This window comes from Mesoplodon densirostris, chromosome 2 (genome assembly GCF_025265405.1).
Source record: "Mesoplodon densirostris isolate mMesDen1 chromosome 2, mMesDen1 primary haplotype, whole genome shotgun sequence".
Taxonomy (NCBI): domain Eukaryota; kingdom Metazoa; phylum Chordata; class Mammalia; order Artiodactyla; family Ziphiidae; genus Mesoplodon; species Mesoplodon densirostris.
Genome location: NC_082662.1, coordinates 879407 through 905686, shown reverse-complemented (window position 1 = coordinate 905686; position 26280 = coordinate 879407). Strand labels below are relative to the sequence as shown.

At 50.5% G+C, this 26280-nt stretch overlaps 1 protein-coding gene across 1 annotated transcript in view; it reads left to right on the top strand.

Moving 5' to 3' along the window:
- The window catches only part of CFAP74 (cilia and flagella associated protein 74), a 75867-nt gene that overhangs the window by 40968 nt on the left and 8619 nt on the right, over positions 1 to 26280 (top strand). Inside the window, 9 exon segments of the mRNA XM_060079318.1 lie at positions 6611 to 6775; positions 7843 to 8005; positions 14094 to 14164; positions 14568 to 14690; positions 19388 to 19509; positions 21778 to 21906; positions 22121 to 22208; positions 22672 to 22845; positions 23580 to 23713. Coding sequence (XP_059935301.1) covers positions 6611 to 6775; positions 7843 to 8005; positions 14094 to 14164; positions 14568 to 14690; positions 19388 to 19509; positions 21778 to 21906; positions 22121 to 22208; positions 22672 to 22845; positions 23580 to 23713 — 1169 coding nt within the window.

Sequence of the window (26280 nt, the reverse complement as noted above, 5' to 3'; positions counted from 1 at the left end):
TTCTGTAAATAGTGCTTCACGGGCTTCCCTGGTGGCGCAGTGGTTGAGAGTCCACCTGCCAATGCAGGCGACACGGGTTCGTGCCCCGGTCCAGGAAGATCCCACATGCTGCGGAGCGGCTGGGCCCCTGAGCCATGGCTGCTGAGCCTGTGCGTCTGGAGCCTGTGCTCCACAACAGGAGAGGCCACACAGTGAGAGGCCCGCGTACCGCAAAAAAAAAAAAAAAAAATAGTGCTTCAGTGAACATGGGCATGCAGATAACTCTTCTGATGATACCAATTTCATGCCTTTGGATAAACACCCTGAAGTGGAATTGCTGGATCATATGGTAATTCTACTTTTAATTTTTTGAGGAACCTCCATACTGTTTTCTGTAGTGGTTGCACTAATTACCTTCCCACCAACAGGGCACGAGGGCTCCCTTTTCTCCACGTCCTTGCCAACACTTGTTATTTCTTTCTTTTTGATAATAGCTATTCCAACGGTATAAGATGATATCCCATTGTGGTTTTGATTTGCATTTCTCTGATGATTAGTGATACTGAGCACCTTTCAGGTACCTGTTGGCCATTTGGATGTCTTCTTTGGAAAAATATCTATTCAGTTCATCTGCCCATTTGTAAATCAGATTGTTTTTTGTTTTTGTTTTTGTTTTTTTGCTCTTCAGTTGTGTGAGTTCTTCATATATTTTGGATATTAACCCTTTATCAGGTGTGTGATTTGTAAATATTTTCTCCCATTCCATAGGTTGCCTTTTCATTTTGTTGGTGATTTCCTTTGCTGTGCAGAATTGATTTTTTCTTTTAATTAAGAAAAGTTTCAAAGTAATGAAGAGCAGAAAGAATAGTGCAATGTATATCCATATACCCACTTCCAGAGTCCAATCATTGTCAACATTTGCCACGCTTGCTTCAGCTGTCTACCTGTCTGTTTTTGCTGGCCCATTTCAAAGTGAATTAGCAATATCACAACACTCAACACCCATCCTTATAAAATGTCAGCATGCATCTAGAATAAAATTAACCACATTCCTAGCTATCACCTATCACCCAGTGCACATTCAAATGTACTGAAATGTCCCCAAACCAGCTTTTATAACTGTGATTGTTTAAGCTGGGATACAGTCAAGCTCACACATTGCATTTGATTATTAGGTTCTTAAGTCTCTTTATTTTAGGCTTTAGTTGTGGTAAAATACACATAGCATAGAATACACCATCGTAACCATTTTTAGGTGCACAGTTCAGGGGTATTAAGTACTTTCACACTGTTGTGCAGCCCTCACCAGAACTCTTCGTTTTGCAAAACCGAAGCTCTGTCCCCATTAAACACTCCCTCCAGCCCCTGGTGACCTCCATTCTGCTTTCTGTCTCTACAAATTTGATGACTCTAAGTACCTTATATAAGTGGAATCACATGGTATTTTCCCTTTTGTGACTAGCTTATTTCACTGAGCACAGTGCCCTCAAGGTCCATCCATGTTGTAGCCTGTGTCAGAATTCCCTTCCTTTTTCAGGCTGATTGCTATGGAGGGCTTTGCTTCTGTCATTTTGCTATTTGTTTTCATTGCCGTATAGCTCTTTTGTCCCTCATTTCCTGCACTACTGTCTTCTTTATGTTTAGTTGATTTTATGAAGTGAAGTGTTTAAATTCCTTTCTCATCTCCTTTTTTTTTTTTTTTTTTTTTTTTTTGCGGTATGCAGGCCTCTCGCTGTTGTGGCCTCTCCCGTTGCGGAGCACAGGCTCAGCGGCCATGGCTCACGGGCCCAGCCACTCTGTGGCATGTGGGATCTTCCCGGACCGGGGCACAAACCCGTGTCCACTGCATCGGCAGGCGGACTCTCAACCACTGCGCCACCAGGGAAGCCCCATCATTGTAGCTTTGATTTGCATTTCCCTGATGATTTGTGATGTTGAGCATCTTTTCATGTGCTTGTTGGCCATGGGTATGTCTTCTTTGGAAAAATGTCTATTCAAGTCCTTTACCCATTTTGAATTTGGTTGTTATTTGTTTTGTTGTTGTTGAGTTTTAGGAGTTCTCTGTGCATTCTGGGTTTTAACCCCTTATCAGATATATGAGTTTCAAATATTTTCTCCCATTCTCTGGGTGGTCATTTTACTCTATAGAAAATGTCTTTTGATATAAAAATTTTTTCAATTTTCATGAAGTCCAATTTGTCAGTTTTTTCTTTCGTTGCCTGCGCCTTTGGTGTCATATCTAAGAAATTATTGCCAAATTCAGTGTTGTGAAGAGTTTACCCTTTGTTTTCTTCTAAGGGTTTTATTGTTTTAGGTCTTATATTTAGGTCCTTGATCCATTTTAAGTTAATTTTTGTGTATGGAATTAGGTAATTCTTTTGCATGTGGACATCCACTTTTCCCTGGACCATTTGTTGAAAAGACTGTCTTTTCCCCCATTGAATGGTCTTGGCACCCTTGTCAAAAGTTATTTTACCATATATGTGAGGGTTTATTTCTAGGCTCTCTGTTCTACTCCACTGGTCTATATGTCTGTCTTTATGCCAGTGCCACACTGTTTTGATCACTGTAGCTTTGCAGTAAGTTTTGAAATGAGGAAGAATGACTCCTCCAGTTTTGTTCTTCCTTTTCAAGATTGTTTGGGCTATTCTGGGTGCCTTGCGATTCCATATGAGTATGAGAATGGATTTTCCTGTTGCTTTAAAAAATGTCGTTTGAATTTTGATAGGGAGTGCCTTGAATCTGTAGATTGCTTTGGGTAATATTGATTTCTCAACAATAGTAAGTCTTACAGTCCATGAATATGGGATGTGTTTCCATTTATTTATGTCTTCTTTCAACAATGTTTTATAGTTTTATTGTACAAGACTTTCACCTCCTTGGCTAAGATAACTCCTAAAAATTTCATTTTTTTTATGTCATTGTAAATGGATTTGTTTTTGTAATTTCCTTTTCAGATTGTTCATTGTTCATGTACAGAAATACAACTGATTTTTGTGTTGCATTTGTATCTTTTACTTTGACTTTGTATCTTGCTACTTTGCTGAATTTGTTTATTAGATCTAACAGCTTTCTTGTGGAGTCTTTAGGATTTTCTGCATATAAGATTATGTAATCTGCAAACAGAGATAATTTTACTTCTTCCTTTCCAATTTGGATACCGTTTTTTTCTTGACTAATTGCTGTGGCTAGAATTTCTAGTACTATGTTGAACAGAAGTGGGGAAAGCAGGCATCCTTCCCTCATTCATCATCTTAAAGTAAAAGCTTTCAGTCTTTCACCACTGAATATTATGTTATGTTATATTGCAATATTATGTTATGTTGCTTTCATATTTGGCTTTTATTATATAAAGGTAGTTTCTTTCTATTCCTATTTTGTTGAGTGCTTTTATTATAAAAGGGTGTTGAATTTTGTCAGATGCTTTTTCTTCATCAATTGAGATAATTGTGTGGGGTTTTCCCCTCCATTTTGCTGATGTCACATACTTCATTGATTGTTATTTTTACATTCAACCATCCTTACATTCCAGGAATAAATTCCACTTGGTCATTGTGTATATTCTGTTTGCTAACATTTTTATTGAGGGTTTTTGCATCAATATTCATAAGGCATTTTGGTCTGTACTTTTCTTTTGTTGTGGTATCTTTGCCTGGCTTTGGTATCAGGGTTATGCCAACCTCCTAGAATGAGTTATGAAGTGTTTCTACCACTTCAGTTTTTTTTGGAAAGTTTGAGAAGGGTTGGTATTCTTTAACTGTTTGGTAGAATTCATCAGTGATGCCATCAGGTCCAGGGCTTTTCTTTGTCAGTAGATTTTTTATTATACATTCAATCTTCTTACTAGTCATAGGTCTATTCAAATTGTCTTATTTCTTTCTGGTTCAGTGTTGGTAGGTTTTGTGTTTCTAGGAATTTGTACATTTCATCTGGGTTTGTTGCAGTTTGTTGGTACGATTGTTTATAGTACTCACTTACAATCCTTTTTACTTCTGTAGAATCAGTATTAATGTCCCCACTTTCATTTCTGATTTTAGTAATTTGAGTCTTTCTTTTCTTAGTCCATTTAGCAGAAGTTTGTCAATTTTGTTGATCTTTTTGAAGAACCAACTTTTGATTTCATTAACTCTCTTTATTTTTCTATTCTCTCTTTTGTTTATCTCTGCTCTGATCTTTATTATTTTTTTCTGTCTGCTAGTTTTGGATTTACTTTGTTCTTTTCCTAATTTCTTGAGTAGCAAACATAAGTTGTTGATTTGAGCTCTGTCTTGTTTTATGTTTTGTTTTGGTTTTGGTTTTGGTTTTTTGGCTGCACCATGCGGCTTGCAGAATCCTAGTTCCCCGACCAGCAATCAAACCCTGGCCCTCCACAGTGAAAGTTCAGAGTCCCAACCGCTGGACCACCAGGGAACTCCCTGTCTTGTTTTTTAACGTAAGCTATGTAATGTAATGTAAGTTTTTTCTTGAATAAATTTATTTTTTTTAATTTATTTTTGGCTGCTTTGGGTCTTCATTGCTCTGCACAGGCTTTCTCTAGTTGAGGTGAGTGGGTGCTACCCTTCGTTGCGGTGCAGGAGCTTCTCATTGCGGTGGCTTCTCTTGTTGTGAAGCATGGTCTTCAGTAGTTGTGGCACGCGGGCTCGGTAGTTCTGGCTCACGGGATTTAGAGCGCAGGCTCAGTAGTTGTGGCACACAGGCTTAGTTGCTCTGTGGCATGTGGGATCTTCCTGGATCAGGGCTTGAGCCCATGTCCCCTGCCCTGGCAGGTGGATTCTTAACCACTGCACCACCAGGGAAGCCCCTGTAATGTAAGTTTCTTAATGTAAGCTATAAATTTCCCCTTTAGCACCCCTTCCACTGGATCCCATAAGTTTGGGTATGTTGTGTTTTTGTTTTCATTCATTTTTATTATTTTATAAGTTCTCTTGTGATTTCTTCTTTGATCCATTTGATGCTTAAAAGTGTGTTGTTTAATTTCCACAATTTTGTGAATTTTTCAGTTTTCTTTATGTTATTGATTTCTAACTTCATCCTGTTGTGGTCAGAGAAGGTACTTTGTACAATATCTATCTTTTTTTTTTTTTTTTTGCTGTACGCAGGCCTCTCACTGCTGTGGCCTCTCCCGTTGCGGAGCACAGGCTCCGGACACACAGGCTCCGCGGCCATGGCTCGCGGGCCCAGCCGCTCCGCGGCATGTGGGATCCTCCGGGATCGGGGCACGAACCCGCGTCCCCTGCATCGGCAGGCGGACTCTCAACCACTGCGCCACCAGGGAGGCCCAATATCTATCTTTTTAAGGATGTTGAAACTTAGTTTGTGGCCTAACATATGGTCAAGCCTGGAAAATGTCCTGTGTGCACCTGAGAGAATAACATGTGCTGTTGTTGGGTGGAGTGTTCTGTATACGTCTGTTAGATCTCATTGGTTTATTATGTTCCTAAGTCCTGTATTTCCTTACTTATCTTCTGTCTGCTTGTTCTGTTTGCTATCATGAGAGGAGGAGTATTGTAGAACTTTCTATTTCTCCCTTCAATTCCATCAGTTTTTGCTTCATATATTTTGATAGTCTGCTGTTGGATGTGTAACTGACTATAATTGTTATATCTTCTTGCTGTATTGAGTTTTTTATTAATATATAACCATTGCTCTTTTTATTATCTCCATAGTTTTGCCTTTTCCCAAAAGTCATAGAGTTGGGATCATACAGTTTGGAGCCTTTTCACATCGGCTTCTTTCACTTAGTTTAAGGTTTCTCCATGTCTGTTTATGGCTTGATAGCTCATTTCTTTTTAGCTGGCTTGACTTTTTTTTTTTTTTTTTTTTTTTTTTTTTTTTTTTTTTTTGCGGTATGCGGGCCTCTCACTGTTGTGGCCTCTCCCATTGCAGAGCACAGGCTCCGGACGCGCAGGCTCAACAGCCATGGCTCACGGGCCTAGCCGCTCCGCGGCATGTGGGATCTTCCCAGACCGGGACACGAACCCGTGTGCCCTGCATCGGCAGGCAGACTCTCAACCACTGCGCCACCAGGGAAGCCCGGCTTGACTTTTTTTTAAAATATATTTATTTATTTATGTATTTATTTTTGGCTGCATTGGGTCTTCGTTGCTGCACGCGGGCTTTCTCTAGTTGTGGTGAGCGGGGGCTGCTCTTTGTTACGGTGCGCGGGCTTCTCATTGTGGTGGCTTCTCTTGCTGTGGAGCAAAGGCTTCAGTAGTTGTGGCTTGTGGGCTCTAGAGCGCAGGCTCAGTAGTTGTGGCACACAGGCTTAGTTGCTCTGCGGCATGTGGGACCTTCCTGGACCAGGGCTTGAACCCGTGTCCCCTGCACTGGCAGACAGATCCTTAACCACTGCACCACCAGGGAAGTCCCTGACTTTTCAAAACTTGCACTCAGGTGCTCCCAAACTGTCACGATCAGTCCACAGGTCTATGATTTCTGGGATGTGGATTGTGTCCTGCGTTGTGCAGAGGCCCTGCCTCCCCTCATGAGCCAGAGGCAGGCCTCACCTCTGAGCGTGAAGACAGGGCCAGAGCTCCTGTGTCCCCTCAGGGGTGCAGGGTGACAGGTGGGAGAGGAGACCTTGCTGTGAGCCTGGTGCGGTCACCCTGGCTCACTCGGGGTCTTTTGGCAGCTGTCCCTCGACAAGGAGCTCATCGACTTCGGCAGCTATGTGGTGGGTGAGACTGCATCCCGGACCATCACGCTGACCAACCTCGGGGCCTTGGGCACCAGGTTCAGGTTTCTCCTGGCATCAGAGTGCTGTGAGATGGACACATCCCCGTCGGTCTTCAACACAGTGAGTGTGCTACTGCTCCTGGTCAATGCCGTGACTGCTCAGCCAAGGGCAGCATGTGGCATCTCCCGCCCCGAGACACAGTCCCACGAGTGTAAAGGGGGCCACGTCGATGTGGGCAGGAGAAGGCCCAGCAGCAGGATGGCCTCCGGTCAGTCTAGGTAGAAGAGATCTGTCTCTGTAAGGAGGGCACCTAGGGCAGCAGGATGCTGTCCCGTCACACGTGTTGGCAAGGTGGTGGCCAAGTGCTCCAGGCCCTAAAGTCCCAGCCTATGGGGAACGGGCGGTCCAGCCCAGACACCCCAAGCTGAAAAGCACAGCAAACCCTGCCCCGCACCTGCACCTCTCCCAAAGGTGCGAGGGGGGCCCTGGTCCTCTCACGGGAAGGCTGTGCACGTGTGCTGCTGAGGAAGCGGAAAGAGGTGGGACCCCATCGGTGGAGACAACTTCCAGCACAGCCAGTGGACCCTGGGGGGGATTATTTGGGGGTGAGGACAAGCGCCTGGGCCCTCAGGGCTCCCCACGGGCACCAGCCGTCTCCTGGTGGGTGTCTGTCCGGCTGGACGGCAGCTCCACCCAGGCAGTGCCCTGTGTGTCCCCCCGTGGCCCCTGAGTTGCATGTGGCAGGCACTCCATCGGTCTGTTGTGAGCCCAGGGGAGAGGACTGGGGGTCACTGACCTCTGGGAAAAGAGCAGAGGTGGGGTTGGGCCGCTCTCAGCCTGCTGGGATCTGAGCTGAAGCCAGGAGAGCTTGGGGCTGGAGCCTGGGGGGCCCAAGCCCATGCTGGGGGAGAGCAGGCGTCCTGGAGGAACTTGGCTGTGTGCGCACATGCAGCAGGCTCCGGGACAGGGCCAAGGAGGAGCCCGCCTGGGTGAGAGGGGCCCTGAGCCCCGGACGAGCCCGGCACGGGTCGCCAGAGAGCCGTTGAGGGGTGCCGTGGGAGCCTGCGGCCCCCAGCCCGGATCACAGCCAGGCTCTCAACGTGGCCCTCCCCAGATGGCGGGTCTGGACGGTTGATGGGAAAGGCAAGTGGAAACTGCCAGTAAAGGTGTCACGTTCTCTTTTTCAGAGCAGTAGCTTTACATATGAAGACAAAGGTTTTTACAGTAAAGTCGCCACCAGTTTTTCCGAGCAGCTGACGGCGGGCAACGAGTCCGTGCCCGCAGACGTGCCGAGCTGGGAGGAGTCTGGAAAACTGGACACAAAGGAGAAGGAGGAGGGGCGCCCCGCAGGTGAGCTGGGCCCGCGGCCTGCGCTCAGCACGCAGCCCTGGGCCACCTTGGCAGCAGGGCCCCGAGCCCCAGCCGTTTGACGGGCAGAGGGGCTGGCAGGCCGTGTCGGAGGGCCCCAGAGGGACAGATTCCGGGAGCCACTCCAAGCACGGTTGCGTCCGGCGAAGCCCGGTTGTGCCAGTGTGGTGCCAGGGGGCTGGGCAGTGCAGGATTTTTCCAGGGCTCCAGTTTTAAGTAAATAAGAAAATATTCATACTTTTTCATACTCAAATATTCATATATAGTATTCATACTCAAATATTCATACTCAAATATTCATACATAGTATTTATATATTCAACTACATACTGGTTATGGAGTGGATTAAAATTTGCATCCATATTTAAGCTAACAGAAGACTTAAAGGAAATGCCCAGCTTTGGACCACCAGGCTGGCCACAAGGGGAATTGCCCTCCTCCCTGCCCTTGGTGGCCCTTCTTGGGACATCTGAGGAGTCCTACCTGATGGAGGGAGGGAGGGGATGGGGAAGGGGCCGGGGGCTCTGCTGATGGGGTCGCTGAAGGCCCCAGGCTGGCTGGGGCCACCCTGAACTCCATCCGGAAGTCAAGTGCGTATAACACGTGAGGACAGTTTAAAGAAGAGCCAGGGGGCCTCCCTGGTGGCGCAGTGGTTGAGAGTCCGCCTGCCGATGCAGGGGATACGGGTTCGTGCCCCGGTCTGGGAGGATCCCATATGCCGCGGAGCGGCTGGGCCCGTGAGCCATGGCCGCTGGGCCTGCGCGTCCGGAGCCTGTGCTCCGCAACGGGAGAGGCCACGACAGTGAGAGGCCCGCATACCGCAAAAAGAAAAAAAAAAAAAAAAAAGAAGAGCCAGGAAGTAGGCAGCCCGAGCCCAGGCGGAGCTTGAGGAGGACGAGGATCCATGCGGCCGCGCTCACCGGACACACCGCCTCCCCCTGGGACATCCCTCTGGCGTTGTCTTCAGCATTTCCTTGCCTCCCTTTGCTTTTTCTATCCATGTTCACGGTCAGAAAGGACTGGATTTCTGCAGCGTTGGAGCCGCGGCGAGTACATCCTGAGTTGTTTGGTTGCTTAGCGTTGAGCTCTGTGGGGCGTCCACGTGGACTGGACGGGGCTCCTCCTCTGCGTGGCGGCTCCTCTCACGAACATGCCTCGGTCACAGGCCGCTCCCACCGGCTCACATCAGGGGGATTTCACGGCGTGGGCCGTGCGCGCAGGGGCTCAGGCAGCGTCTCCAAGTGTGTGAGTCTCCCTGGGGCGTGTCTTTGCCGCATCGCGGGGGACACGCGGCTTCACTGTTACTACTACATCTGTTCTTGTCCCGCGTGGCTGCAGCTGGGACTGCGCTACCCAGTGCAGCTGCCACTAGTCACATCTGGCTATTCAGATTTAAATTAACCAAAATTAAGTAATAGGAGAATTTCCTTCCTCCTTCCTGAGAGCCACATTTCAAGAGCCCACAGCCACCCGCGGCCCCGTGGCTGGGTCCCGCTGGGCAGCTCCGCGGGGTCAGCCTGGAGGCCTGGAAAGGGAGGCTCCCCTTTGCACTGCTCACACCACCAGTGCGGCTGCCTGTCTTTCCAGGTGCCTGTTTACCATTTGTATTTTCTTTTGTATGAAATTCCTGTTAAAGCTTTTCACCCACTTTCCTACAGGGATGTTTGTCTTTTCTTAGGAGTTCTTTCCAGATCCTGTATGCTTAGCCTTTGTCAGTTAGGAGGCTGCAAATATTGCCTCCAAGTTGAAGTCGTGGCTTGTCCTTTTACTCCCTTTATGATCTCTTAAATCAGAGTTCTTAATTTAATTTAATTTAATTAATTAATTAATTAATTTTTTGGCCATGCCACGTGGCATGTGGGATCTTAGTTCCCCAACCAGGGATCAAACCCGCACCCCTTGCATTGGAAGTGCAGAGTGTTAACCACTGGACCGCCAGGGAAGTCCCAAAGTTCTCTTTATTTATTTATTTGCCTGCGCCGGGTCTTTGTTGCCGCACGCGGGATCTTCATTGCGGCATGAGGGATCTTTAGTTGCATCATGCAAACTCTTAGTTGTGGCATGCATGCGGGATCTAGTTCCCTGACCAGGGATTGAACCCAGACCCCGTGCATTGGGAGCAAAGAGTCTTAACCACTGGACCACCAGGGAAGTCCTGGAAGTCCCAAAGTTCTTAATTTTAATGTTTGCAAGTCTACCCATCATTTCTTTTGAGGTGTGTGTTTTATGCCTTTACAGCAACTTTTCCCCTATCCCAGGGCCATAAGGACATAAGACATGGCTCTTACGTTTTGGGTCTGTGGTCCAGCTAATTTCTGTGTGTGATGTGAGGTAGACGCCAAGGCTCTTCTTTTTCCCACGTGTCTGTCCCATCATTCCCGCAACACAGGTTGAAAATACTTTCCTTTCCCTGGTGGATTGATTTGTTATCTTTGTAGCAAATGCATTGAAAGTGTGGGTATACTTCTGGACTCTGTATGCTGATCAGTTGACCCATTTACCTCTCCTGACCCAGCACCATCCATCTGGATTATTGTAGCTTTAGAGTTAGCCTTGAAGCCGTGTAGTGTTAAGTCACCCAACTTTGCTCTTTTTTTTGGCAAGGTATTTGCTTTGGATATTTTAGGTACTTGCATTATATGTTTTTTTATGTATAAATTTGTTTATTTTATTTTTTATTTATTTTTGGCTGCGTTGGGTCTTCGTTGCTGCACGCGGGCTTTTTCTAGTTGCGTCGAGTGGGGACTACTCTTTGTTGCAGTGCACGGGCTTCTCATTGCAGTGGCTTCTCTTGTTGCAGAGCATGGGCTCTAGGCATGCGGGCTTCAGTAGTTGTGGCACTCGGGCTCAGTAGTCGTGGCTTGCAGGCTTAGTTGCTCCGCGGCATGTGGGATCCTCCCAGACCAGGGCTTGAACCCGTGTCCCCTGCATTGGCAGGCGGATTCTTAACCACTGCGCCACCAGGGAAGCCCCTGGGGGACTGTTGATAAACGTTGGTGTGAACATGGGATGCAGGGGTGCATGGGACCCCTGCCTCGGTATTTTTCTAATACTCCAGGAAAGCAGCTTTCAAAAGACCGTTTTTGTAAACTCACATGTGGCTTCAAGACCTACTTTAAATCTACAATAATCAAGACAGTGTGGTCCAGATAAGGACACATGGATCAGCGGATCAGAACAGACATTACAAACTGTGGAGAGAGGAGAGACGCTGGTGTGCACACAGATGGCTCTGTTCCCGGGGGCACAGAGGGTGAATGGGTGGGGCTCCCTCCTCACCTCCTCTGCCTCCTGTGCTGGCTCAGGGGGGTCAGCTGGTCTTGACCCCCAGCACCACGCGTCGGGAGGGGCCACCTTCCTAGTGGAGTTTGGGCCACCCCCCACGGGAGGCTCGTGGGGGTCCTCACATCAGCTGTGCAGCTCCCAGCGTGGGCCCCTGAGACCTGCTGGCCCAGAACCTTCCCCACGGCTGCAGCGTGGGGCACGGCAGGAGTGCTCAGAGCAAAGTGTCTGCCTCAGAGGGCTGCACACGTGGCGGACAAGTGCATCACGAGTATGAACTGCCACAGAGCAGGGCAGCAAGGGGGCAGCAGCGTGGGGGCCTTGCCCTTTAAGGTGGCGAGGGCGTCACCCTGATCTTTGAAAACCATCAGCCAGGGCTTCCCTGGTGGCGCAGTGGTTAAGAATCCGCCTGCCAATGCAGGGGACACGGGTTCGAGCCCTGGTCCGGGAAGATCCCACATGCCGCGGAGCAACTCAGCCCGTGCGCCACAACTACTGAGCCTGTGCTCTAGAGCCTGTGCTCTGCAACAAGAGAAGCCACCGCAATGAGATGCCCGCGCACCGCAGCGAAGAGTAGCCCCGCTGGCCACAACTAAAGGAAGCCTGCGCACAGCAACGAAGACCCAACACAGCCAAAAATAAATAAGTTTATTTTTATTTTTTTTTATTTATTTACTTTTTGGCGGTACGCAAGCCTCTCACTGTTGTGGCCTCTCCCGTTGCGGAGCACAGGCTCCGGACACGCAGGCTCAGCGGCCATGGCTCACGGGCCCAGCCGCTCCGGGCATGTGGGATCTTCCCGGACCGGGGCATGAACCCGTGTCCCCTGCATCGGCAGGCAGACTCTCAACCACTGCACCACCAGGGAAGCCCAATAAGTTTATTCTTAAAAAAAATAAAGAAAATGAACCAAATAAAACTTCTAGCAGTAAGAATATGATCACTGAAAACAAACAAAAACCCAATCACTGGGTTAAACTGTGGATTAGACACTGCTGAAGAGACAATTAGGGAACTAGAAGATAGAGATGGAAACATGAAAGAAGCAGTACAACACGTGTACTGTCAAGGATGAGTAAGGAGCGACTTGTCCACTGGAATCAGGAAAAAGCAGGATTTAAAGAGCTACTTGCTGAGAATGTTCTAAAATATCAAAATGCCTCTAACTCCAGGAAGTGAGTAAATATCCACTCTGTGACTGACAGAACAGAATGGATGCATGGAGCAGATACACTGCACACATAATTAATGAAAGTCTTCCTAATCATTAACAAGCCTGATTGTAGAATTAGTGGAAGCTCACCGTATTCCCAGCAAACTGACCAACACGATTCTACCCTGGGTCACCAAGTGACCCCAACCAGCATCCATGCAAGATGAAGCAGCTGACCCCAGGGTCTGGCCTGGACTCAGGGCATAGGGAAGGACCCCGTGGGCCCAGGTCTGGGCTCTCACCAAGGTAACTCCTGAAGCAGACAAGGACGCAAACAGTGTGGTGGTGGGATCCAACTGGCCCACTCGCCCCCACCCAACCTGGTGACAGTCATAGCTTCTGGCTGCATGAGAAGTCTGCCACGTTGGAGGAGCCAGAACTGGGGGCCTCTGCCTTTACAACCCCAGGCCCCAGAAATGGTGCAGACCGCCCTGTGGTAGCCTGGGGCAGGCTGCAGCAGTGCACCTGGGGTCTCCACGGGGCCAGCCTGGCAGCCCAGCTAGGGAAGGACTCAGAAAGGACGCTGGCCTTCACCTCCTATCAAACTGGGTCTGTTCACGTGCAAAGTCAACAGGAAGACCTTCTCAGATGAGAGCAAACAGCGCCTGCCCTTCCTGATGGGTGGCCTGCCATTCTTAAGGCGCCCCCCCAAATCCCGAGGGGCAGGGCGGGATCCATGGCCCACCAGTGGGGAAGAGATGTTCAAAACATGTAGGCAATGTGCACACAGACAAGGCTAAATGAGTGTGAAAATTAGGCTGCGAACATTTTATTATCACCTGAAAGTGGATATTGTGTTACATTTCCAGGGCTCAGCAGCCCCCTCGGGCTCCGGCGGGTCCCTGGGAAATGGCTGACCCCCTCCCCACACCCCACCCTGGCCCAGCCCTGACACAGCACCCTGCTGTTTCCTCATCTTATCACAAACCCCCTTGAGCCCACTTTCCACTCATCCTGCTTTGAAGTGAAGCCCCAGATGGTCCACTTTGCGGCCGTCCCGTCCCCGATGCGCTGCTCTCAGGCCTCTGCACCCACTGGGCTGCCCTGGGGCCAGCATCCTTCACCCACCCCCTTCCCTGTGCTGGGGCTTTGGGCAACTAGGGACCCTCTCCCACCCCAGCCTCCTGCTCCAGAGGCCACAGTACCCACTGTCCAAGTCCACCTGAGAAGCCCCAGTCCTGGGGCTTGAGCTGGGGGTCCCCGAGTTCCTGAGGTCCCTGACCAGGAGATGGCCACGGGGGGAGGGGGTCTGCGGGGGCACATCCACGTGAACCTGGGGCCATAGTGATAGCCTCCTGTGGCCCCTAGCCCTGGGGAAGGGTCGGGTAGCAGGAGATGGTATTGTCAGGAGGAGCTGTCTGTGCAGGAGGGCTGGGGTGGCCCCCACGAGCCCCAGAGCAGCACCTGGTCTGGGAGAGGGAGGGGGCCGGATGGTGCCCAGTGCCCCAGCTCCCCATCGGGCCTCACGGCCCCGGGAGGCCAGGTTGGGGGTGGCCACGCCTCAGGTGGGGGTGGCAGAGCTGCCCAGCCATGCCTGGCCAGCCTCACACCTGGACCCTTCTCTTCCAGAATCAGAGGGAGCTACCTTGACCACCATCGAGACTGTACCTCCCAACGAGGGACAGACAGAGTTCTCACTGGGAGAGGTCAGGCCCACCTCCTTCCGGCCCCCAGGGTGGTCCGTCCCTCTGACCAGAGCCGGACTAGACTAGTCTGGCCACTGGACTCGCCTCCTCCGGGCAGTTAGCTGTCTCAGCTGGTGTCCGGCTGCCCCGTCTCAGGCTGGGGTCGGGCGGGTCCAGAGCCGCAGAGGCAGGGCCCTGGGTGCCCCTAGTCCAGCTCAGAGGAGACACCAATGCAGGGCCTCCCCAGCCAGAGCGTGGGGGCTGTGCGAGTGTGTGCGTGGACCGTGTCATCCGGAGAGCGAGTGCACACACGGGGGCTGCCACCACTCGCCCCCGCAGTGACCCGGCCGCTGTGAGGCCACGGGAGACACCGTGACGGGAACGTGGAGGCTGAGCGGCCCTGCCCACCTCTCTTGCTGCGCAGATGACAGAGGGGGAGATTGGCCCCTTCAGCTCCATCAAAGTGCCCGTCATCTTCACCCCGATCGTCCCAGGAACGGTCTCCACCAGGTTCAAGGTCGTGTTTAAGAATCAGCAGTGCCCGACCGTGAGTACCCTGCTGCTCCCTGGGCACGGGTCCCCGCCCTCCGTGTCCCCTCCACCACGACCACGTGAGGCTGCTGCCCACACTGCCCACGCTTGCATGGCTAGTCAGTGGCACACATGGCTGGCAACATAGCCAACACACGCATACCTGTTAACACACATGCACACACACACACACACCTTGCACTTAATCACTAGGGATGTCTTCCTTAATTTCCCAGTAATTAAAATTTGTCATCATTACTTTTTAGATTTATTTATAAGTTTATTAAATTGAGTTATGCTCAGACAATATAATCTGCAAAGTCTTTTTTAATTTGTTAGTTTTCTTTGTGACCAAAGGCAAGATTGATTTTATAAATATGATATGTGCATATGAAGAAAGTGTATTTAATGTCTGTAAACAGATTTATTAGCTGGATTATTCACATTATTCATGCCCCTCCGTGGGTTTTTTTTTTTCAAGTCATTTGCCAATTTTTCTATTGTGTTTTCTTTCTTACTGGGATTCTGAGTTTGTGGAGGTATTTTTTTTAGTTACAGGTGTACAGCATAGTGATTCAAAAATTCTATAGATATATTCCATTTAAAGCCATTACAGGGAATTCCCTGGTGGTCCAGTGGTTACGACTCGGCACTTTCACTTCAGTGGGCCCTGGTTCAATCCCTGGTCGGAGAACTAAGATCCCCCAAGCCGTGCAGTGCAGCCACAAAAAAAAAAAGTTATAAAATATCAGTTATAGTCCCTGTGCTGTCCCGTATATCCTTGCAGCTTATCTATTTTTTTTTAATATTTATTGATTGATTTGGCTGCGCCGGGTCTTAGCTGTGCCATGCAGGATCTTTTAGTTGCGGCGTGTGGAATCTAGTTCTCTGACCAGGGATCGGATCTGGGCCCCCTGCATTGGGAGTGCAGCCTTAGCCACTGGACCACCAGGGAAGTGCCTGTAGTTTATCTATTTTATACACAGTAGCGTGTGCCCCTTAATCCTCTACCCCTATCTTGCCCCTCCCCTGACCCTTCTCCCCACTGGTACCGACAAGTTTGTTCTCTATATCTGTGTCTCTTTCTGTTTTGTTATATTCATTCAATTGTTTTATTTTCTAGATTCCACATATAAGTGATCACATACAGTGTTTGTCTTTCTCTGTCTGACTTACTTCACTAAGCGTGATACCCTCTAGGTCCATCCATGTTGCTGCAAACGTCAGGATTTCATTCTTTTCATGGCTGAGTCGTATTCTGTTGTGTATATGCACCACATCTTCTTCATCCATTCCTCTGTTGATGGACACTTAGGTTGCTTCCATATCTTAGCTATTGTAAATAATGCTGTCATGAACATTGGGGTGCATATATCTTTTCAAATTAGTGTTTTTGTTTCTTGCAGATGTATACCCAAGAATGGAATTGCTGGGTCATATGGTAGTTATATTTTTAGTTTTTTGAGGAAGTTCCATACTGTTTTCCACAGTGGTTGCACCAGTTTATATTCCTACCAGCAGTGCATGAGGGCTCCCTTTTCTCCACATCCTCTCCCATGCTTGTTATTTGTAGACTTTTTGATGAAGGCCATTCTGACAGGCGTGAGGTGATATCTCATTGTGGCTTTGATTTGGATTTCCCTGATGGTTGTCAATGCTGAGAATCTCTTTCTGTGCCTGTTGACCATGTGCATGTCCTCTTTGGAAACATGTCTATTCAGGTCTTCTACTCATTTTTTTTTAACTTGTTTATTTTTTATTTTTTTAGCCATGCCACACAGCATGCGGGATCTTAGTTCCCTGACCAGGGATCAAACCCAGGCTCCCTGCAGTGGAAGCGTGGATTCCTAAGCTCTGGACTGCCAGGGAATTCCCTTCTGCTCATTTTTTAATTAGGTCGTTTGTTTTTTGATATTGGGTTGTATGAGCTGTTATATATATTTTGGATATTAACCCCTTATCATTCATATCATTTGCAAATATTTTCTCCCATTCAGTAGGTTGTCTTTTCAGTCTTGTCAGTGGTTTCTTTCGCTGCACAAAAGCTTTTATGTTTAATTAGGTTCCATTTGTTTATTTTTACTTTTGTTTCCTTTGCCTTGGGAGACAGATCCAAAAAACTACTGCTACAATTTATGTCAAAGAGAGTTCTGCCTACATTTTCTTCTAAGAGTTTTATAGCTTCCGGTCTTACATTTAGGTCTTTAATTACATTTTGAGTGTATTTTTGTGTATGGTGTTAGAGAATGTTCTAATTTCATTCTTTTACATGTAACTGTCCAGTTTTCCCAGCACCACTTGTTGAAGAGACTGTCTTTTCTCCATTGTGTGTTCTTTCCTCCTTTGTCATAGATTAGGTGACCATAAGTGCATGGGTTTATTTCTGGGCTCTCTTTCCTGTTTCATTGATCTATGTGTCTGTTTTTGTGCCAGTACCATGCAGTTTTGATGCTTGTAGCTTTGCAGTATAGTCTGGAGTCAGGGAGGGTGATTCCCCCAGCTCTGTTCTTCTTTGTCAAGATGCGTTGGCTTCCCTCCATGTTCCTTCCACACATCTATATTCCCTTATGACCCGATCTTTGACAAGTTCCCCTTACACTTTTTTTTTAACATCTTTATTGGAGTATAACTGCTTTACAATGGTGTGTTCGTTTCTGCTTTATAACAAAGTGAATCAGCTATACATACACATATATCCCCATATCTCCTCCCTCTTGCATCTCCCTCCTACCCTCCCTGTCCCACCCCTCTATGTGGTCACAAAGCACCAAGCTGATCTCCCTGTGCTATGCGGCTGCTTCCCACTAGCTATCTATTTTACACTTGGTAGTGTATATATGTCCATGCCACTCTCTCACTTCGTCCCAGCTTACCCTTCCCCTGCCCCGTGTCCTCAAGTCCATTCTCTAAGTCTATGTCTTTATTTCTGTCCTGCCCCTAGGTTCTTCAGATCCATTTTTTTTAGATTCCATAAATATGTGTTAGCATACGGTATTTGTTTTTCTCTTTCTGACTTACTTCACTCTGTATGACAGTCTCTAGGTCCATCCACCTCACTACAAATAACTCAGTTATGTTCCTTTTTATGGCTGAGTAATATTCCATTGTATATATGTGCCACATCTTCTTTATCCAGTCATCTGTTGATGGACACTTAGTCCTGGCTATTGTAAATAGAGCTGCAATGAACATTTTGGTACATGACTCTTTTTTTTTTTTTTTTTTTTTTGCGGTACACGGGCCTCTCACTGCCGTGGCCCCTCCCATTGTGGAGCACAGGTTCTGGACGCACAGGCTCAGCGGCCACGGCCCACGGGCCTAGCTGCTCCACGGCACGCGGGACCCTCCCGGACCGGGGCATGAACCCGTATCCCCTGCTTCGGCAGGCGGACCCTCAACCACTGCGCCACCAGGGAAGCCCACATGACTTTTTGAATTATGATTTTCTCAGGGTATATGCCCAGTGGTGGGATTGCTGGGTCGTATGGTAGCTCTATTTTTATTTTTTTAAGGAACCTCCATACTATTCTCCATAGTGGCTGTATCAATGTACATTCCCACCAACAGTGCAAGAGGTCTCCTTACACTTCTAACAGAGGGCTCTGTTCAGCTGCTTTATTGTTTCATGCATGAGGGCTTATAGTTGCTTTCTTATCGTGAATTGTGCCTTTCACCAGAACCAAACATCCCCCTTCATCCTGCTGCTCATGGCACCTCTATATCCAGCTGATCCCACAGTAACAACAGGGCCACTCCTGCTTTCCTCTGCTTTACCTTCACCTCATATCCCTTTGTCCTCCCCACCCCCCCCCCCCCCGCAATATTTATCCTTTCTTAATGACTTCATGTGTCCTTTAAGGAGCCAGGTTTTGTCTGTGGACCCAAACTAATGTTGTCTGCCTTTAGGGGGAGAATCCAGTGCATTTGCAGCATAATATTGACTCACTTTGTTTTACTGCTTCCATTAGTTTTGTCTACTATTCATCTTATCATATTGTTTCCTCACTTTCAGTTTTCTTGTTTTCATTGGTTTGATCAAGTTGCTACTTATTCCTTTTTTCCTTGTTATTTGGAAATTCTACTTTCTATTCAGTGAACAGTCCCCTCCCCTTTCCCAGCCCTTAAATCCCACATGACTTTCTATTTCTTTTTTTAATAAATTTATTTATTTTATTTATTTATTTTTGGCTGCATTGGGTCTTTGTTGCTGTGCACGGCTTTTCTCTAGTTGTGGTGAGCGGGGGCTACTCTTCAGTGTGGTGCATGGGCTTCTCATTGCAGTGGCTTCTCTTGTTGCGGAGCACGGGCTCTAGGTGTGAGGGCTTCAGTAGTTGTGGCTTGCAGGCTCTAGAGCGCAGGCTCAGTAGTTGTGGCACACAGGCTTAGTTGCTCCGCAGCATGTGGGATCTTCCCGGACCGGGGCACGAACCCGTGTCCCCTGCATCGGCAGGTGGACTCTCAACCACTGCGCCACCAGGGAAGCCCCCATTCTATCTTTTTAAGTTTAAAAAATTTGAAAATAAAAAGGATAGTTTAAATTATATGACGTAAAAAGTGCCATAGATCTCCAAAACATGGCCAGTTTAATTATTAACCTTCCAGTTTTTGTAAGAGTCACAAAACACTGCTGCTGAGCTCTGAATTAGTGCTCACGGGCACCGCCTGCTCTGCCGATGGAAATACGTGTTGTCGGATTTTCATGTTCAAATTCAGTTATATTTCAAAGTCATCGGCGTTGCTATCGACGTGCCAGTCTGGGTGCCAAAGCCCAACGTAGACCTGAAGATCTGCATGTACGACCGGCTGTATCAGGACTCCATCCTCATCCGCACACGGTGAGCCCTCAGCGGGGGTGAGGTCACAGACCTCGGGGTGGGGGTCACCTGAGGTTACCCCGAGGTTCTACTGGAATCCTAGGGCTGTCACAGGAGGGAGGCTGGAGGGCCAGAGTCAGACAGAGGTAGGCAGATGCTAGGCTGCTGGCCTTGAGGATGGGAGAGGGGCCACGAGCTGAGGGACACGGTGCCTCCAGAAGCTGGAAAAGCCAGGAAGCGATTCCCCACGGATGCTCCCAGGGGACCAGCCCTGCCCGCAGCTGGGCTTCTGCCCCAGGAGACTGTGTCCGGTTCTGACCTCCAGAACCGTGAGAATAAGTCAGCGTTGTCACCCCTGCGTCTCTGGGGAGCTCGCCCCCAACATGGCCGGGCCAGGCCCCTCTCGGACACAGACAGGGAAGGAGGCGTGTCCTCTGAAGGAACGTGGACGGAGCCCCGAGACAAGCATGTTTCATTCACAGTGTTTCACAAGGGCATCTGGACACCACAGTTGTCATTTCTTTTTTATGCTCCTTTTAATTTTTAGTGAAGTTCAATTACATGGAGAAAAGCAGGCAAATCCTACAGTTAGAGCTTAATGGGTTTTCAGTAACCAAACACACCTGCGTACCTGGCAGGCTGCTGACACCCGGGGCCCCGCTTCCAGCCCGGAAGGCGTGGCAACGGGCGGCCTGGGTGGAAGCGGACGGGCACGTGCGCCAGCCGCTGGGTCCCTGGGCCTCAGCACTGCAAGCGTCGGGGGCCTGTTCTCACCGGGGAGCTGGGAACTCGGGACAGGACTCAGGTGGATTTGTTCAGGAAACTAGGTTTTGCAGGGCTCTGGTCAGTTTACCTCGGGACACAGAGTGTGTCCACTCCTGGGCAGGGTGGTGACGGGGAGCGGGGAGAGTTGTGCTTTCTCAGCCCCCCCGCCCCAAGGCACAGGCTCGACATCGTACATTCGTTGAGTGATTTTATTATATTTTTTTAAAGATTTTTTTTAACGTGGACCATTTTTAAAGTCTTTATTGAACTTGTTACAATACTGCTTCAGTTTAATGTTTTGCTTTTTTGGCCGTGAGGCACGTGGGATCCTAGCTCCCCAACCAGGGATCAAACCCACACCCCCTGCACTGGAAGGCAAAGTCTTAACCACTGGACCACCAGGGAAGTCCCTGTTGAGTGATTTTAGAATTCAGCTTCACTCACTTGTTTAGTGTACCGGGTTTACGGACACAGGTGTAGCAAAGGAGCTGGTTCGCAATGACCCTGGTCACATGAACAGCTGCTGGAGGAGGAGCCCAGCCAGCACGGGAACCTGGGCGGGGCTGCTGCCTGCCGAGGGCGGGAGGGCCAGTCTGGGCACATTCCGTGGCAGGGGACGCCCAGGGCTGGGTGACCCTGGGGCCAGAGGTCACTGAGGGGAAGGGCTTGGTGACACTGGGGGTCAGAGGTCAAAGGGGCCCCCTTTTACTCCTCCTCGGCCAGGACCACCCAGGAGCCCGTGGATCTCCCAGGGGTCCCTGTCTGGCTGTGGGCTCTCCTTGCAGAGGGTCTCAGCCCTCAGGGTGGGGCCCCAGCAGCCACGAGGCAGGCAACAATCATCCCAGGCGGTTAAGGAGGGGTTGGAAGGCCTGGGAGGCTCTGGACCATGGCCCAGGGTTCCCGGGCAGCCCAGGAAGGGGCTCCCTCGCAGGCGTGGGGCAGCTTGCCCACCACCTTTCTTCCTGGAGACTGGAAGGCAGGAGGGGAGGGGCAGCGCACCGATGGGGGCTGTGGCCTGGGGTGGCTTGGATGGGGCGCCCCACGTGGCTGGTTGAGGGCACATCTGGCTTCTCTGGCTGGCCCTGAGTTGAAAACAGGGACAAAAATTGGGGAAACTGCGGTCACTGGCCAAGGCCTGGCCGTCTGGGGACCTCCCGAGCATCCTGCAGGGCTCGTGCTGGCACGTGCCCATGCCTGGGTGGGGAGGGCAAAACTCTGGGAGGGCCGGTGCCCACCCCCCAGGTCCCTGCACCCAGCACCTGCCCGGCGAGGGTCTTCCCAGAAAACACTAGGTTTCTGAGAACCGACTGGGCGCCTTTCAGTTGCAGTGTTTTTATTTGTGTGGATTCCTCAGCAGATGTCACTTCAGGAAAACCTGCCCTTGGCAAGCAGGGCTCTGAAGACTCTCCGACAGTAGGGGGTGGGGAGCATCTGGGAGAGTGGGCCCTGGGCCTGAGGGGTGGGTACAGGTCGACCCTCAGGGACCAAACGCAGTGTCGCCGGCCTGGCCCTCGGGCGCTGCAGGTCGAAGGCTGCCCTGCGCCTGAAGTTCGAGGTGTGCGAGGGGCTGCAGGGCCACCTGACGCTCCTGCCCGAGACTGGCTGTGTCCAGGCCCTGTCATCCTGCTCGGTGCGGCTCAAGTTCCTGCCCAGGTGCGTGGCGTGGCGGGGTCCCTCCACCCGGTGGGGGGACTCTGGGGTAGAGCCGGAAGCTGGCTCGATGCCCATGTCGTGGCTCCTGTGTTTCTTAGCTTTTATGTAATTTCTGGCTCTCGTCTGACTTCAAAGCACCCTCATAGTTCAGCATTTTGTCGTTTCGCAAATATAAAGAAGACAAGAACATTCAAGTGCCTCCTGTCTCTTTCAGACGCTCCCTCCCGGAAGATGCCGGGAAGTATTTTGACAAGGAAAGCAGAGTCCTGGAGGCCCCGGTGACTATCCGGGTGGCTGACCAGGTCTGTGTGGGGCACTTCTGGGAGCGCGGGCACCCTTGGGGAGCAGAGGGCATGGAGGGGATGGAGGGAGGGCCTTTGTGGATCAGAGAGAGGCCCCGAGTGCTGTCCAGGGCCAGCAGGGCTGTCCCCAGGGCACCCAAACACACACGTGTGTACAGTCCACCCCACACTCAGATCCAGGTGCCCAGGAGTGTGCACGTCCTCCGTACACACGCCACGCGTGAGCACATAATGCACCGCACACGTAGATGCACAGGTGCACATGTGTGTGCACACACGCACTCCTGCACCCGCCCGCCCATGCTGCCCGTCCCAAGCCAGGGGCCAACAGGGAAGGGGTCGTGTCCCTGAAAGGTGTGCCGTCGGCCATCAGCTCACAGCCGGGATGGTGCTGTTCTCATTTTGGGAAACACTTGCATAAACTGACCTCGGTGACCGGATGTTCTTGCCCTCCACACTTCAGATCAAACCCGTGGGGTTTACTGTCCACGCCATAGTCACCACCTCGGACCTGGAGCTCAGCCCCTCGGGGGTGGACTTCGGCTACTGCACCATCTATGAGGCCGTCAGGACCCAAGTCAGCCTCTGCAACCACTCCCTCCTGCCCCAGGAGTTTGGGTTCGTCGGGCTCCCCAAGGTGACTCGTGTGGTCAGAGCGGGAGGTTTGGGGCTTGGGCTGCTGCCCAGGATCCAGGCGCCTGAGCCATTCCCGGACTCCACACTCACCTCCAGGCACCTCGGCCAGGGCGTCTCTGTGGCCGTCCCTCTCCTCATGCCCGCGGCCCCATCCCCACCTCACCCTGCCTCTCTCGCCCTCTGTCCGCCCGCTGCGCCCGCAGCATCCAGAGTCCTCTCCCCGCCCTTCCTTCCGGGACTCTTGCCTGCCTGGCCCTGCAGGGCGGCCAAGACGAGGCCCAGGCCTGGCTGTCCTCACTCCTCTGGGGCCACGCCACCCAGGACCCCGCTGCCCACCCACATATATGCGGACACAGTCACACACACAGACACACACACGTGTACATATGCATGCAGACACATACACACACTCATATCCACACGTGCTCACATGCATGCAGATGCACACACATATACACACTCACATACACACAAGCGCTCACATGCAGGCAGACACACAGACATGCACGCACACCACCCTCACACACAGTCGTCTGCACACATGATCACATACACAGGGGCTCACACCATGTAGCACACTTACATGCATCTTACATCCATGTAGCCACACACACATTCACACTCGCTCACACACTGCTACACCCCGGCCACACGCATGTCCATGCCGGCTCCCTGTGGCCCTCCCAGCAGGTCACTGAGTTTTCACTTTGGCATCCATGGTCTTCCGTTTGCCAGTTTGTGGACATCCAGCCCAGTGACGGGTTCGGGACCATCCTGCCGCTGGAAACTCTGCAGCTCGATGTAATCTTTCAGCCCACCAAGGCCAAGGAGTACAACTTCGAGCTCGTCTGCAAGTCAGAGATTAACCGGTGAGCTTGGCAGGATGGGGCGCATGGAGGGCCCTGGCAGCCAGCTTGGGAGGAGCCGCCCCTGGCCATCCAGGCTGACCACAGGGCTGGGCAGCAGTGCTGGCCTCAGGAAGCTTAGACCCAGGTCCGTACGCCTGGGATCCAAGCTGCCTTGCAGACGTGTGTGCTGTGCACATGTGTGAGTGCACCTGTGGGCGTGTGTGAGCGTGCAACGCATCCCCTGGGCACGAGCCCCGCTTGCCCTCATGCACCGTGTGATGGGCCAGTCTCTGGACCTCCCTGGCCTCCGTGTCTACCGTGAGAACTGGGGCTAAGAAGGCGCTGGGGAGGGAGAAATGTACTGGACGTGGAGGGGGTCTGGCATGAGGGCCGGCTCTTGTTGCTACTTGGGATCATCAGCCTCTGGTGAGGAGCGTGGTGGGCCTCCCGCCCCCGTGGGACCAGCCCTCCTGCCCCTCTCCTTCCCTTCCTCTCCAGTCCCCACCCACGTTCCAGCCTGAGCTGCTGTCTGGTCCTGGCTGGGGGCCTGGGCAGCCCTGGGTAAGGTCGGGCTGGCGCCCTCCTCCAGCCGGGCACGTGGCCGTGGCGGGACAGGCGGGCCCAGGATCTGACACACCTGAGGGAAAGCAGGAAAGGCTTCACGGTCGTGATCTTTGGGAGCGAAGTGCAGAGTCAGAACCCGCGGAGGAAGCCAGGCGCCAGCCTCTGCCGCCCCGCTGCGTCCTGCTGCCCGCCCCTCGCCTCGGACTTAGGGACCCGTCCGTGGGCTGGGCCCCTCTGAGCTTGTTCACAGCTCTCTCGGCCTCTGGAAGACAAACCCCAGGGAGAGAGGGGCTTGTGAGATAACCTCGGTGCTCGGGGCCTGTGGTAGGAGCTCCATAGATGTTTGCTGATTGAATGTGCGTTTAGTGTTTCTTCAAGAACCATCTACGTATAAATTGAAACTGCCAAAAACTCAGCCAGGAACCGTCTTGGGGAGGCTAGGAAAGCTCGAGCTGTGAGACCTCAGGGATTAAAGAGTGCATGCGGAGCCCAGAGGAGATAGATAGATAAATAAATAAATATTTAGGCAAAAAAATTTTTTAAACATGACAGAAAAGGAAACAAAAATGGGCTCTCTCTCTCTCTATATATATATATATATATTTTTTTTTTTTTCCCTAGGAAGGCTTTATTTTTCTGCCAGGCAGAAGGGAAGGCACAGCAGGCTAGCGCCTCAAGAACAGTGTCGTGTCCCCCCCCACCCCACCCCCGCCTTCGCAAAACAGTCACAGCTGGCATCAGGCAGCCCCGTAACTGGGTCTTTTTGTCTCTGGATTATTGTCCTGCGACTTTTTTTCTGAAATGCAAATGCTACAAGGGGTGATTTGCTACAGGGGAGTGCAGGATGTAATTCACATAGTGTTATAGAGTAATAGGTTAGCTTTGTGAAGTACAAATCTAGTTACAGACAGACACTACAGATTAGTAACAGTTAAAAAAAAAAAAACAACTAGGAGTGATTAACTCTTTCAGGCCAGTTTATGTTTCTTCTCTAGCCTGTTCACTGCTCCCTTTATTTTCCTTGTTCTCAGGGGAGGGAAAACTTCATTTCTATGTTTGCTGCAGACTAAGTCCCCACTGCTAGTTCATTCCCAGGGATGACAGCCTGTCTTCTGTAGGGATGACAGCCTGTCTTCTGTAGCTTCTTCAGGCTGGCAAGGGGCTCGTAGACCCTACTTAGTTGGGGTCATGTAGATCTCGCCCTGTCCAATTAAGGGCCCCAGGGTGACTTCTGCTGTTGTTTTGGCAGGATCTGTTCTGAGAAATGGCTGGAATCTTTGCATCATCATTATCTTGATGAAACCTATTGTAACCTGATAAGGGTCCTTCCATCCAGTTTGGAGATAGTCCTTTAAATTATGTCTTTTCCAGGATGTATAATGCCCTGGTTGTAGGTCATGGGGCATCTGATCAGATCTAGATGAATTCCTCCCTTTTCAAGTTCCCGAAAATACCTTGAGATTTCTGTACCTGTTAGTGAGGTAGCCTTCCTAATTTATCTGATAAAGCTGCTGGGCACCCAAGAGTTTCCAGTCTCGTAGGTGCTGACGGGTGCGTCGCGACTTCCGTATGCCCTCTTTCTGGTCCTCCAATATTTAGTGTTTTCTCGGAGTGGAAGTCCAGGCCGGCACGGGCAAGAGAAGAGAAGGTGTCCTCAAGGCAAAAGAAACCTCGGCAGCTGCTAGGTCAGCCTCTCCCCCGTTCTCCACCGCAGCCTCGGAGTTCCGCAGCCAAGTCGGCGGGCTGGGTGTGATCAGGCACAGCCCTGCGGCAGGGAGTCCGTGGCGATTTGGACTCAGAGATATCCTCCAACCCTCCGCTCTCCTGAAGGAGGATGGCATGGAGAGAGATTCCCGAGCTTCCCATCAAGCCAAGGGGCCCTGTGGGGCCCAATAAATATATTTTTAAATGCAAAAAAATTTTTTTAAAGTTTAAAAGCTTCCCAAAATGAAAGATGCAGATGGCTTCACTGATGAGTTCTTCCAAACATTTAAAGAAAAAATGATGCCAATTTTACACAAATC